Source organism: Ctenopharyngodon idella, chromosome 5 (genome assembly GCF_019924925.1).
Source record: "Ctenopharyngodon idella isolate HZGC_01 chromosome 5, HZGC01, whole genome shotgun sequence".
NCBI classification, from domain to species: domain Eukaryota; kingdom Metazoa; phylum Chordata; class Actinopteri; order Cypriniformes; family Xenocyprididae; genus Ctenopharyngodon; species Ctenopharyngodon idella.
The window spans coordinates 33,708,601-33,723,777 of NC_067224.1; the positions used below are offsets into that span (position 1 = coordinate 33,708,601).

The 15,177-nt window shown below is 36.8% G+C and overlaps 1 protein-coding gene across 2 annotated transcripts; it reads right to left on the minus strand.

Moving 5' to 3' along the window:
• Window positions 1-72: 72 nt before the first annotated feature.
• Window positions 73-14,781, minus strand: ube3b (ubiquitin protein ligase E3B). Of its 2 annotated transcripts, none has more exons than XM_051894018.1 (27): window positions 14,480-14,781; window positions 13,810-13,906; window positions 13,426-13,600; window positions 12,909-13,026; window positions 12,697-12,774; window positions 12,509-12,613; window positions 12,269-12,365; window positions 12,091-12,176; window positions 11,648-11,730; window positions 11,421-11,526; window positions 11,201-11,321; window positions 10,835-11,012; window positions 10,551-10,720; window positions 9,578-9,745; window positions 9,028-9,199; window positions 8,718-8,836; window positions 8,393-8,507; window positions 8,113-8,212; window positions 7,792-7,911; window positions 7,426-7,602; window positions 7,060-7,308; window positions 5,654-5,719; window positions 5,492-5,550; window positions 5,065-5,247; window positions 3,266-3,377; window positions 3,099-3,191; window positions 73-3,010 (listed from the first exon to the last, which is right to left on the minus strand). In XM_051894018.1, exons 3-27 carry the CDS (start codon window positions 13,584-13,586, stop codon window positions 2,819-2,821), a joined length of 3,228 nt encoding a protein of 1,075 aa, XP_051749978.1. In that variant the 5' UTR covers window positions 13,587-13,600; window positions 13,810-13,906; window positions 14,480-14,781; the 3' UTR covers window positions 73-2,818. The 2 variants fall into 2 exon arrangements, with proteins under 2 accessions (XP_051749978.1, XP_051749979.1); XM_051894019.1 differs by having other exon boundaries at window positions 12,715-12,774; window positions 14,480-14,780.
• Between the last annotated feature and the right edge of the window lie 396 nt (window positions 14,782-15,177).

Here is a 15,177-nt window from a genome sequence, read left to right on the forward strand (position 1 = left end):
TGGGCAAAAGTCATGTAGTATATTCCAGTCCTAACCAGCATCAGATAATCTAATAATAAATGACAGTGGACATTCTTTGTTGTTTAGTAAAGTTTTTAGATTTGGATATTCAAATGTTTTACATGGTTGATCGACAAATAAGTCTACATTTTACAGAGGAAATTTTACTGTACACATGGATAACTTTACAATGCCATTGCTTTTGTAATATACTGTGTATATAACAACCTGCAGTTCATGTAGTGCAACCAAATTCAAAAGACACTTCTTCATCAAGCAAATGAATAGAGACACTTTAAAGGTTGTTGCATCCCTATCCAAGAGAGAGAAAGCAAGATTCTATGACATCATGAAATTCAGGTGAGTCATTTCACCATACATAGCACAGTCCATAAAGACTCTTCATTAACGTGAATATTTTTGCATTTACAGCATTATGCCAAACACATTCCTCATCCACAACACCAACCAGAGCACTTGAACATCTTTCAAAGGGAATAGCATGTTAATGTTAGTTCATTTAAATACCAAACTCTGCTATGGGACACAGCCTAAGCCCTTGTGCATTAGGACAATACATTTATAACTTAACATTAACAGCAACACATACAAAAAAAAAAAAAAAAAAAAATTGAGCTTAAAGCCATTTTTCACATCTACAAATGTCCAGAAAATACTGTCATGCCTTAAATTTTTGAAGAGCTGGGAGAGGGGGGGCAGACAGATTATGGTAGGTTAACTATAATTTTGCATATACTGCATACAAAGGGAAGAGGGTTTGCATATATATTCTGGAATAACTACAGCCGTTTACGACTTTTAAGAGGCCTGAAACCAAGAGCAAATCACATGAAGAAATGTCCAGGTCATAATTCACCCCAAAAACAAAAGAAAACAAAATAATACAACTATATTTTGCATGAACAAAATAAAGCCTTACTAAATATAAGCACCACATCCCAAAATATTATCTGGATACAATGACTTGTATTTAATGTAGTACAACAAATACTACCATGATGTATACTTAAAACTGTAAATTTCAATTTAATAAAAATAATATACATTTAAATAATTTAATAATTTGTTATATATAATCATTTAATAATTTGTTTTAATAATATATAACGCATGTAAATTTGTTTTCTTGATGGTCAATTTAAATCTTGATGTACCTAAAATTTTACCTATATTTTCTTTTTGCAAAACATATTTTCTGAATGTTTTTCTTTTAGATTTTAGTTGGGGGATGAACCAGAAATTTCTTAACAGATTGACCCTAACCTTCTTTATGACAAAGCAAAAGAAAAAGAAAAGAAATACAACATAAACAGCAGGCTTTGACCTGTGTGACACGGACATGGAATCGTTTGAATCATTCAGTGACATCATGCAAAGGGAGATTTTTTTTTTTTTTTTTTTTTTGTCCACTTGGAATAACAATTCACAATATTCCATTGAGCCCATTGACCTTTCAGAGAAGTCACTGTAACACTCTCCCTTTAAGAAAAAAAGTCCCTACAAGAGCTGGTTTGATAGCTAGTCGTCCTCACTGTATGGCTTAATTCCAGTATACACCGCAAAAAAGGGCAGAGAGTTAGTGGGAGATGACAGTGAGAGCGATTTGTCATGTGATGATTGGTTACTTCCGAGCTGGAGTAAAATTCCTTTTAGTGGTTTCATTCTTGCCTGTATTAGTTTGTCATTAAGACAGCGTTAGAGATGAAAAGCATGAGCAGACTAATGAGTATAATATAATGAGCAAAAAGAAATGTCACCATGACATTAGGCCAATGATGCATTCTGGGTCGGGGCCCTGTAGTGTATACCATGAGAAAGCAGGAAAGGAGAGGTGTATCTCTGCAGAGACATCTCTTATCTGACATACTGCTGGCTCTGCCTCACTGAAGTCAATCAACAGTGCTGGGTTTCCTCTCAAGGCTCTGTCCTCAAGTCCAGCAGAAGTTTAGTGCGCTATGGGTTTGAAAGCATTTGCCGTACAAACAGGCAAAAGCCTCCTTTGTGTCTTCAGTTGCATGGCTTGCATTGCGTTAGTATTGCTTTCCACGGACACGGAGACCTGAGAGACAATGCTGAACTGTTTCTGCAGATCTTACATCTGTACATCCACCACTGTATCTGCTGTAACTTTAAAAGGAGGTTTAGGAGTTTCAATTCAATTTCATCACCAAATGGGCACAGTGCTTAGAAGCCAATGAAGACCAAACTAAATATAGTTTGAGTTACTTTGGATGCACACACTGAGTTCAGTTTCTCGGTCTCGACTGACAGGTTTCGCTCAAGTAGGGGTCAAAAGTATCCTGACTTGATGACATTAAATTGAGCTGGTTTAAAACTGATTGTATAAGGCGTTTGGAGCTCTTTTGGCTTCAAATGCTGAGAATAAAGAACATGACACTAAATATGGATCTTCAAGTGGTTCAAAAAGTTCTCTGAAGGTAATGTTTGTACACTAATATACTTCTATGGTTGAGCTCCTCAAAGAGTCTCTAAGTCTGACTTGATACGTTTAGCTCAGTTCTACTAGTTTAAGAAGTTAGTTTCTTCATTCACTTTCCATTTGGTGGACAAGACAGAGTAGACATTGATGGAAAAATTGAGCTTGAGCACTTGAGCAACTCAAGGTCAAGAGCCTTAATTGAAGGCCACAATGCTGATGAAGCAAGACTGTAATCTTGTAATGTCTCCTACTTCAAACTCTGTGTGGTCACCTTTAACAGTTAGGCCACCGCCAGTCTTGTTGATGTTCATGTTTGTAGATGTTTGTGTTTGTACATGTAGAATAAACCAGCTTGGGTTATGAAAGCTCAAAGCCAGTGTTCATGCTGATTGCGTAGCGGAGTTTGTCTCTGAGGATGCTCTTCTTGCTGTAATTGGGCAGCTTGAGAAGGTTGAAACAAGTGGAGGATGTAGGAAGGCGACCACCTGGCTCCTTTTTACGGATGGTGAAAAATCCACGGAGAACACTGCCTAGAGTGTCACCTGTGTCCTGCATTCACAATCAAACAAAATAGAAAGATGAAACAACAAGATCTTTGCAGTACAGTGTATGGATTAAGATGATGAAGTAATCTAACCTGATCATCAGATACTTCCACACAGCGGATGGAGAAAGGGGGTTTGAGGTAGGCAAAACCGAGCAGAGGAGGTCGTGAGCAGCTGGTGACAAACTGTGATGAAACAGCCACTTAATAGATGGCAATAAACATTTGAAATAACTCCTTTAAGATTTGATAAGTATTACCTTCAGGAACATGGCTCTCTCCTCGGGGGAGAAGTCACTGGAGAGAATGTCCCATAGCCAAAGAATGACTCTGTGGCTGCTATGGAAACCTCCATAGTACACAGTGTGCTTCCTGGGAGACAGAGAAAATGACATGCATTGCAACCTTTTTATGACTGTTCTTCACAGCATGTGACTATGAGGGCTACATGTGGACATCAATTTCTGCGATGATTGTGGGAAAGGTCTGCACGGTGGATATAAATGTAGTGAAATAAGGATATTTCAACAAATGTGTATGGTTAGAAACAAAACATGATTTAAATTTTACATTTTAAAGTCCAGAGACCAGAATCATCACATACAGTAGCTAGCTTTGATGTAACACTCAGAGGTTATTTAAAACAATAACAATTTAAAGAATTATTTCAGAATAAAATCTACAACATAGTAGGTAGTGGTATTGTACTTTAAAGGGATAGTTCACCCAAAAATTATCCCATGATTTACTCACCCTCAAGCCATCCTAGGTGTACATCTTCTTTCAGACAAACACAATCTGAGTTTAAAAAAAAAAAAAAAAGTGTCCTGGCTCTTCCAAGCTTTATAATGGTAGTGAATGGGGCTCAAGATTTTGAAGGCCAAAAAAGCGCACACACACACACACACACACACACACACACCCATCCATCCATCCACCCACTCACTCACTCACTCACTCACTCACTCACTCATCCATCCATCCATCCGGCTAATAAAGGCCTTCTGAAGCAAAGCGATGGGTTTTTGTAAGAAAAATAGCCATATTTAAGAATAGGAGCTTGAGTTTGTTGCCCAGCCATATTTGTTTTAACCGAGAGAGGCGTCCACTCTCACCTAAGCTTACGCTACTCCTACATTCGACTCCGATTATGTTTGTCAGAAAGAAGATAGTCATATACACCTAGGATGGCTTGAGGGTGAGCAAATTATGGGATTATTTTCAGTTTTGGGTGAACCATCGCCTTTAAGGGGCCATTCCCACAGAACACGATTTGTATTTAAAAACAGGGTAGTGGAATAAAAAAAGTGCAAGGTCTAGAGATGTGTTTTTTAAACCTTTAACTTGAGCACTGTATTTTTAAAATGCAAACGTCAATCTAGGGCAAGTTTGCAAAGAAAAACCATGGTAAAGCAGTGCAGTGTAATGCAAAAACACGATCTGTGTGAACGGCTTTGAACTCTGATTGGCACCTATCATAAAAGTGTAGCTAGAACTTCCACACAAAATCACATCAGAGGAGATAACAGATGAAATCAAGATGCTCTATATATACACAAGATAAAAGTTAACTTGCCAGTCAGGGAATTGTTCCATAAAAAAACAAAAAACAAAAAAAAAACAAGGTGTCACACAACCCAGTGTTCAGCAAATGCTGGCCAACAGGATTTCTGGTACGGTTTTGTACCGTTATGGTTACGAACTCTCTCTTTACCTCCCTACACTTTTTTTTTTTTTATTTTGAGTGAGATTCATTGGCCAAAAAGAGAAAGTAATATCATTATTGTGAAGCCTTTTGGCCACAGTAATTGTGAAGTGAAAATCTGATATTGTGACAGCCCTATTTCAGATCAAATTTCATTGCCTAGCAATACAGGCAATCAAAAATAAAAAAGGGGTGTCTGTGAACTGAAGGTGTGATGCATTAGATGCTTCCAGCCTTGTCCACTATAGAGAGCAATTTAGGTTTAATGCAGTGCATCATTCTTAGTTTGTATTACAAATCAGCAAACTGATAAGCAAAACCCTTCAAGGCCAGAGTTAAAAACTGCAGGTTTACTTGAGATCATCCAGGTCTATCTCAGCGTTGTCTCCAGAGATGAGCCTCTGGACCTCAGGGGTGGAGAACATGTGTAGCCACTCTGGGTTGATGATGCTGCGGAAGCCCCTGATGAATGCTGCAGTCTGCTCCTTGATCTGAGTGTGCATGCGAAAGTGGGCCATCAGGTGGATGTAGCTGATCCTGAAGAGTGGAAGGAGGGTTAATGACAAAACATTCTTTTATTCTGTCCTATTCTAAACTTGCAGATAAGTTAAGCATTTGTCTGTGGCAGCAAATCCCTAATTGCTTTTTGAACCGCTCCGCTTCCAATACTAATTTGTTTTTTCATCGGGTCATTTCTCCTTATTGTATTGAATGTGAATAGGAGGCAGCTCTGCCACAAAAATTTTATTTACACTTGACTGAAGAGACAAAATGGACTCACTTGTTTTCATTAGTGACAGGCATAGTCTTTCCACCAGGAATTAGCTCATGACAGACTAACTGAAGAGACAAAGAAAGGAAAATAGTATAAGAGAGAACAAGGAAAGCCAATAGTGTCACAAGAACCAACAAAGTAGGTTCAGCTGACACAAAAGTTGCTTACCTGCCCCATCACCTCTTCATCATAGGATAAAGTCAGACCCAGATCACTGACGTCCCCATCGTAACGCTGAAAATCAAATTAATACACGGTCATGGATATTACTACACTTACAGTAAGAAAAGGCTAGTTTTTCATAATTTAATGGGAGGAGAGTACAACACAAAAGAAGTGATATTAATGTACTTTAATTTTTTTAATGAAAAACTTTAATACGTTTATAAAGTTAAAGAAGATATATATATATATATATATATACACACTGAATAATCTATTGTAAAATATTTAGAAAATTAAATATTCAAAAACCAAAGGCGATGTGAAAAAGCTAAACGAATCTCCATCGAATGGTCCTTTTACAAAACGAATATGAAACAAATCCTGAATCTGAGTCGGGCTGAAAGAAAACTGCTGCGCTGTCATTCTGCTGTTTAAAAATGTATCAATTTTACCTTGAAATCTTCACATTTTCATTTGTAAGGAGTTCTATAACAGGTAGATTAACAGTTTTTAAGGGTAACAGAGTTCGGGAACCGCTACTGCTGCCTTGTAGGATTTGGTGACCCTTCTGTTCATCTGCAGCTGTTCACCATAGTGAATTTGGGTAACATTAAAGTAATTGTGTCAATGTGATTTTTGGACACCTATCACACGTACTTACATGTGCTCGCACGACATTAAAGCAATGAGGCTCATGATGCGCAAGGGTTCAACTACTTGATATTTAATAAAGTTTATTTTTCAATCATAATTTTTCTTTTATTTAAATCACACTGGACATCAAGCATTTTCAAGGATGATATTCAAAACCCAATCACATTTCAAACCTTGAAAACATAATGGTTAAAATCAAGCATTTTCCAAACTGTACGAATACTATAATATAGGGCTGTGACAATAAATTGATGCTTCTCGATTCGTGGATCAATTCTAAGATTTTCTGAATGCACCGTGATTCTTTCTCAAATCAAATCTGAGCTTAGTTTTTAACAGCAGATGGCGCTCTAGGTTAGTTTTTAACCATACGCTCAAATGCTCACAAAGAAGAGCGCTCATGCATTCGGCTGAGTCTGAGAATGTACTTGCACCTCAGAATGCTTTTATGATGCGAGATTAATGTAAACAGCCCACTGCAAACACCCTTGTAATTCATTTCTACCTTTTCGAACTTCATGAATGATTATTTTATAGAAGGTTCAAGTGGTGTGTAAGGAATTGGAAGCAAGCAGAGTACAGCTTTTTCTAAAGCACGCAGTGCCATCTGCTGTTAAAAACTAAGCTTAGAATCGATTAGAGAGAGAAACGCAATGCATTCGGAAAATCTCCAAATCGATCCAGAATCATTTCTCGATTCACGATGCATCAATTTTTTTCCCCAGCCCTACTATAATAGTCACATTGGCACTGACCTTGATAGAGGTGAGGTTTTTGTAGAACTCTGAGTCGAGGGAGGGCAGCTCGTCTATGGAGCTGTAGAAAGTGCTGTGATGGTGACCTAGAACCTGACTGAGGAAAAAAGAGGCAAAAGGCACGTCCACCACGATGCCTTCATACATGGCCTTTCCCAGCATTTTTCCAACAAATTCAAACAGCTGAAGGTGGTTCTCATGGATGCTGGAAGTTGGGGAGGGGTATAATCTCTCATTCCCACTTGTGGTCTGAAAGAGAGAGAAAAATATGAAGTGGAGGTTTATTGGGGAAGTAAGCAAGGTCTTATGATGATTGTTTGGGTGAACTGCTCGCAGCCGTTTGGACTAACAGAGAGCAGTGTGTACCTTAAATAGATTGAGAGCTGGGTTGAAAACCTTCTTGATGATCTCTTCTAAAAACTCTTTAAACACACCATCCTGGTCAATTCCAGCCTCATCTACTCCTAAATCATTCACAAACTTCACTCGAATCACTCCTTTAATGGAATTGACAGGTAGACGCCGCAGCTGATCATAACCATCCTATGAAGAGTAAGGAACAGAAAGAGATTATTACTATTATCATTATTATCCTGCATTTACATTTATACATTTGATAGATACTTTCATCCAAAGTGACTTACATTGCATTCAAGGTATACATTTTATTATAGCCATAATACTCATTGTGTGTGTTTTTATCCATCAAATGAATGACAAAGCATCCATTACCTCCAACATGCGTGAGCGTCGAATGGTTATATGGGTCACATGGGGAGAGGCTGAGCTGGTTTCCACCAATCCTAGAGTCTCTTTCTCTTTTGTCACAATGTTCCGGAACAGCAGCACCCTCTGTGAAAAAAAACATCTGTAAATTTCATCTTGTGTTTAAAAATAAAATGAAGACAATTTTTTATTTGGTCAATCTAAATTGGATTCTCTATCTCAGAAAATGGAAATTGAATGTTTGTATGATCCAATCCACTGAGAAATTCATGCCCTGTGGCACCTAATCAACATTAACAATTTTCCTGTTTTGAGTTTGATTCTCACATTTTTGTGTGGGATGACATGAGGAATGTACTGAAGTAGCAGCTGTGCTCTTCTTTTGCCTTTCTCCAGCTCCTGGAACAACAGGCTGGGCTTCAGGTCTCTGTATTAGACATACAGAGAAAAAGAAAACAAATGAGACCTGTTTTGTCGGCCGGTGCATTTATCTTTTCCCTATATAAGAATAATAATCTCAGTCATTTGTTTTTGAACGGACCCTAACCCCAACTCTAAAGTAAAACCAGAGAGTAATTTGGCTCAGTGATATGTAAGAGAGACACACTTGCGGAGCCAGTGATCTTCAGGCGTGAATCTCCTGCGACAGTCCCGCTCATACAGAACCATCAGCCAGCCATGAACACTGTGGAATAAGTCCAACTTCTCCCCTTTGGCATTCTCTGAAACAAATTAATGACCACAGTCACTACACACAGAAAGCACATTATCACTGGCTCCATATGCAGATGGCTCAAAACAACTGTGGTTTATCAAAATGAAGCTGCAACCACAAGAAATGAGTGGAGAAAAAGACTGGACAAAAGAAAGCATAAACATAAAAAGTCCATTGTTGCAAAAACAAACATATGGGCTAAATAATACCTGCTCACCTAAAATACCATCCCAGATCATCTTGTACACAAATGTGTTGAGAAACGAGGAGATGGTGACTAGCTCTTCCATTTTAAAAGAAATCTGTTCCTCATACACCTCTATGTCATCCAGAATCCTGTAATATAATTCACAGAACAACATGCACATTCACATATATATATATATATATATATATATATTGTAGTAGTAGCAGTAGTAGTAGTAGTAGTTGCTGTAGTAAAAATAATTGTATTTAAAAAATTAATTAATTAAATAGAATAAATGCAAAGTAGAAGCACTGTCACCAGTGAACTATACAACTCTTACGTGATGAGATGTCTGGAACAGTCACAGAAGAGCATCAGCATGGCCAGGAGCTGTTTGGACTCTTCCGTGTCATTATTGAGACACTCCATGAAGAGTCGTAGTCCTCCCTGAGGGCCAAGCTCACAGATAAATGCCCACAGCTTAGGCAGCAGTTCATCCAGATACGTCAGTCCTGGAAACAGAGTTTAATTAGAAACCATAAAATCAAGATTAAGAATAATATCAATCTAAATTATTAAAATATATTAAATATAAAATATTTAAAGTTTCACTTTCTAATACTACAGTGGTCTTGGACCTACCTACCCAACAAACAACTATTTTTCTGCAAAAGTGTCTGATAAAAGCATAAACAGTTTTTCCAGGATCTAGAAACAAGGTGAGATGTACTCGAACTCTATCTATTATAATTTATATATCGCTATATATATCGTTATCGCAAGAGGCTGCAATGTATATCGCAATATGGATTTCAGGCCATACCGCCCATCCCTAATTCATAGGTGTGTAAACAGCACTGACTTCATAAATGGTTTCATATGAAAAGTACCTGTGAGAATCTGCAGGCGGATTTGCGTGAGCGTGGTGAGTGCCGTCTGATACAACACACAAATACTGCACACCTTCTGGACCTCAGCTGAATCCACACGCTTCCCCCCGACCGGTTTCAGGATGTTCCGCACAGATGCAGACTTCTGGAACGCTCTCTTGAACAGATCTAACCGTGAAGAGAGTTTAACAAAGTTCCTCAGTGAAAACAGGATGAAAACAGACTTGATGACACTAGCATCACACTGTTTACTTTTTATCCTTTGTTTAAAACAAAAAGGAGTGAAAATATATTAAAATAAGTAAAATAATTATAAATAATTACATTAATTTCCATAATCAGAATAACTGAATGTTCTTCATGTCTTGCATTTTTTTATTATCAATTAATTTAAGACTTTTCTAGGTTTTTTTTTTTTTTTTTTTTTAAATCGCAAACAGCAATTTGTACTAATCAAAAATATTATAGAGCTTGACCAAATTTATATAAATTTGTTAACTGAATGGCCTCATACAGTATATCCAGGTTGTCCAAGATCATGAGAACCCTGGTTTGTATTTTTTTTTTTTTTAAGGAAATGAAGTTTTTAATGGAATGACTTAAATAGAATTTCAGCTTACATTTTGATTTTAAGCTGTTTTAGCTTAATTTAGACAAAAGAAGGTTTAATCTTAAATAATTTTCAGCCATCATGTGAACCCCTTGAAAGTGTGCTGAGGCCCCCTAGTGGGTCCTAGCCCCAGTGGATGAGAACTTTTTTTAGGGTTAGTACAAAAAAGTGGTAAGAAATATGGCAGAAAAAAACTGTATAAGTGGTTTTCAGATACTGAGACAACATCCTTGTCTGTGCTTTAACGATAATCATTACAGACTCAGTCCATGTGTAATCATCTACTAAAGTTATGTTCTATGAGTCTGGTTAAAAAAAAAAAAAAGTTTCAAACTTAATTGTTTAAAATGATGCGTTTCTCACTTTTGACAGGCAGGTTATTCTGTAATGAGCTTGGCTGAGGAGGGGGTGGTGGTGTGGGATCTTGAGTTTCTAGCTTTTTGCTGAGAACATCACAGAAGAGAGTGCAGATCACTGGAACTCCCCACAAACATTGTAACTGTTTTGTTACCAACGGCATAGACTCATTAAGCCTGGAGAGACAGCAAAGAGAGAGAGAGAGAAAATGAAAGATGGCTTAATACAATGGCACAACAGAGAAATCCAGAAACAATGTGCTTTATTTTGTCAACATAACATTGACATACCCATAGTCAACAGTCTGAGAGAACCAACCCAACACCGGGTGCCAGTGTGTGAGATTGGATTTCTTTTGAGACACATATCTCTGACAGTATGACAACATATCTGTCAGATCCTTGACAAAGTGACCAGCTTCCTGCTCTAGAACTTTTACATTAAAGTATCCCAGCTGAATGAGGTTACCTGGAAACAAAACATAGAAGAGATGATGAGATAAATGATCTAAGAATGACAAACTAAGAGCGAACACGGCTCAGCAGTGCAAGCACATCTTAAGTATTGATTCTTAGCTCTCCATTCACCAGTCTACCATTGTTCTCCAAATCTAATACACACTCCAAAAAGTGTGTGTATAAAGCACACATGCTTACCTAGTAAGCACAGAGTGTGGCTTCCCTCCAGACACACACAGATATCCAAACACTGCTCCTCTCGGCTTAAAAACAAGACAAACTTGCGAAAGAGGTCATGGGTCTGCATGGTGACCATACACTGCAAGGAGCACAAATTCAGATTAATTCAAATTCAATTTATTTCAAGATCTTTAAGATATGTGTGTGAATGATCCTTCCGTATGTGTTTGTTTCTTACATCTGGAGTGAGTGTGTTGAGGTGCGAGATGAACGCCGGAACAGACATGATGTGGAGGAGGAAAGACCTCAGCAGGTTGTCTGAGAAATGCGCAGCAACAACTGGCCTGAAACACACAAGAACCGAAAGCTCATCACATTATCTGCAACTTCACAGAAATAGAGCTACTGATGTAATCAGACCGAGAGATGTCTCAGAGAGCAAACCCAGTTCTCATGGCAACAGACCTGAGTGACAGCGTAAAAATGGCAGTGAGGGTTCCTTTGGAAAGGGAAGGTCTGGATCTTGCCAATCCATTTGTAAGTAGAATCTGAAAAATGCAAAGATGCTTCTTATGTCAAAGTTTAAGCTAGAGCTTTTAATAAGTTTTTATTTTTTATTTTAATCAGATAACATGATTTGCTGAATAATTGTTTGAATTAATTGCATATACACTTCTGCTCAAATTTTGGGGTCAGTAATGAAATTAATACTTTCATTCAGGAAGAATGCATTAAATTGATTAAAAGTGACAGTAAAGAATTTAACATTGTAACAAAAGATTTCTATTTCAAATAAACAATGTTCTTTTGAAATTTCTATTCATTAAAGCATCCTTCAACATTGATAATAAGAAATGTTTTTTACAGACAAAACAAAGATTCTGATTGGCTGTTTGTATGAGCAGTACCTGAAGAACAGAGTAGAAGCCCTTCTGATTGAGATGTCCCATGATGTTCTCACAAATCCTGTTTAAAGCAGGCTTGAGGGCCTCCCCTTAAAAAAAAAAAAAGACAGGAAATTCTAGTAGGGTTCTACGTATTTTAGCCTGCAAATCATCTCACAAGCTCTTATTATGTGACACGAACCCTTTCCTCGGATGATTTTCCATGTCGATGTGTCAGTGAATGTTATCAGCATTGTCAGGTGCAGCGTCACCAATTTATTATCTTGCAGTATGTCAGGCTGCAGAGAAAAATGGAACACAGGAAATAAGCATTCATCAAGAAGCACTTTCTAACCTGTATGTACAGATAACTGACAGACTCAGAAATGAACAGCTTTGGACTCAGAATTGCAGGTAGGGAACCTTAAAGCACTAATATTACCTTCAGTTTTTTCAGAAATTCACAGGAAACCCAAAGGACATCTTTGATCTGTTTCAGCCAGGGGATGGTGAGATCTTTTGAAAGGGCCAGAGATACATACCATACCTAGAAAAACAATAGCTTGTCACGACATTGCAAAAATGTGCAACTAATATAACTTAAGATAGGATAAAAGATGTTGTACTCACTGCTTGGTTAAGACTTACTTTAGGTTCATTCTCAACATCCATGCTACTTAGTATGATTCTACACAACTTCTCAAATCTCTGTGTAAGAGAAAAAAAAACCAATGCCATCATTAATAATATTCACAAAAAGTGTAAATAAAATGTAATTGTTCACCTAAATAAACAAATCTTAACTAAACAATCTAAATTTTAAAAAGAATTGTGATGCTTACCAACTTATCTTCCTTGCTCAATATAAATAACAATTTTCTAGCAATTTTGAAGATGGATAATGCATTTCTTTTTGTTGAACCTGCATCACTGACTGCAATGAAGTCATCCACCTCTTTCCTGAAACAAAAAGTAATGTGAAAAAATCTATTCAACAGTCTAAAACTATTTAGAAATGTTAATAAAGAAAAACTAATCAAAATCATAAAAGCATAAAATATTAATTAAATTAATTAATAAAAACTATAATTAGGATATTATCAATCCCAAATAACACTGGCTCAAATAAACCAAGCTATTTTTTTGAAATAGTATTCACATTATTCAACACAATAACATTCAAACAACTTAATACTGAAATAAATACTTTAATACTGTATTCTTCACTTTTAATTTTCCTCTGAGAGGTTTCACTCCTCATTTTTACTTTTTTATCTTAGGCCAACAAAGTCAGCAAAGGCATATGACTGTCTAGAATGGTTACGACTATTGTAAAAAACGGTTCATGTCAGCCCTAACCTGATTTCTCTTTGCAATCTGCAACGGCAGAGGAATCTTCTGACCAGGGCCTGGATTTGAGTGGCAGCTCTCTCTTTCTCCTTATAACCTTTCCGTTCCTCCCGTGCTATCCTGGCTTTATCCAGGAACTGGGATTTGGACGTTTGGGTAGCGGTGAACATGATTTCACTCTAAACTGTGGATTAAACTTTAAAATGTCATGGCCAGGAACAAAAATCTACATCACGGCTGAGGGCAAAAACAAAGTCAGAAGCTATGCATGCAAGTACATAAGTGTAAAATTAGATTCATTTATATTCAAAGCATGGTAAATTAATAAAGAACATTTACAATTTTAAATATGTAAGAACTCTATCTTACATAAACACACACACACTCAATTACCTTGCCCTAATGTAGTGACTGGTAATGCTTCTGCTTCCACAGGTCACATGAATACTATCACATATTCACAGGTGTTGTTCTGCAGATCCATTGGACTCTACAGAAGATCAGAGTAATTCGTTTTGATAACTTTTATTTAAGAAAATGAATAGTAATAGTACTGTACAGTGCAAAAGATCCATTGATTTAGACATGCAAGTCATGAGCCGTAGTATTAAAATAAATAACATGATTTTGATTGCTCTGGAGATATGTTATAAACATATGGGAGATTTTACTAGACACATCAATCAGATCACAAATCAGAAAGTGAAATCAAAGAGTATCTGACAGAATTATCAGACCAAAACTAAGTAGAGTCCTTATCATTTACTCGAAACATTGGTGACAGTTTGCTTACACGACAGGATAAACACTCAACGGAAACAATATTCACACTAAAGGTTTAAATTAGTAGAAGATTTGAACAAAAAAAACACAACGCAGTTCAAGTGAATTAAATGAAACCACAGAGACAATAACATTCACACTAGCTATCCAGCTAGCAAACACTAACACAGTTGAAACATTCAGCGAGCTGGCAACGCTTGGGAAATGTTGTCACTTGATAAACGTGTTTCAAATGAAATGTAAAGATAGTCTTTACGTTGTACACAAAGGTTTCATTTACCTGAGCGTTTGAGAATAAATGGAAAACTGGTGTAAACAAAAGAACGACCCAAACACCGCAGCTCTAATCCATTAACGGTGTAACCTCGTAATCCTTCCGGAGGAACATTTTTGTCATGACAATCCACTTTCACAAGAAATATGGATGATATTTTTAATCGTCGTTGTGCACTGATGTCGATTCATTGTTAAAGCGATATTACACGTTACTATTTTTAACATTTAACGAGTATTTTGAGAATTAGAACAGCAGGGAGCTGTTTTTTGTACTAACCCTTTGTGGAACATTTGGCGGAACCCTTTGTGATATATTTGGGCTGCATCCGAAAGCTGAAAAATGTTGATGTAGTGTTTTTGTTTGTTTGTTTGTATTGAATTTGCAGTAGAGGCAGACAGTCATAAAAGATAAATCCATATAAACCGAAACAGAAAAATCAAGTCTTTATCTTATATCAAAAGTCAGCCATACATCTAATACATCAATTGTCACTTTTAATAACAGATATGTCTTAACAACTTTATGATTGTTCTTTATCGAGATTAAAGAGTCATTAAAAAAAAATCAGTGAAAAAAGTCATTGGAAAACAATCTACATTTGGTACAGTTGACTTGTATTTTGCTTTGAACATATGATATTTCCCAAATAAAATAAGAATTTGAATTATATTGTTTATCTCCAACCAGTATCACATTCCATA

Excerpts from the sequence above, each read along its gene's own strand:
- ube3b (XM_051894018.1), bottom strand. The coding sequence starts at position 13,586 with ATGTTCACCGCTACCCAAACGTCCAAATCCCAGTTCCTGGATAAAGCC. Across the intron at positions 9,746-10,550 it reads GAATAACCTGCCTGTCAAAA|ATCTGTTCAAGAGAGCGTTC; the intron begins GTGAGAAACGCA and ends CTTCACGGTTAG. Across the intron at positions 3,378-5,064 it reads ATAGACCTGGATGATCTCAA|GAAGCACACTGTGTACTATG; the intron begins GTAAACCTGCAG and ends TCTGTCTCCCAG.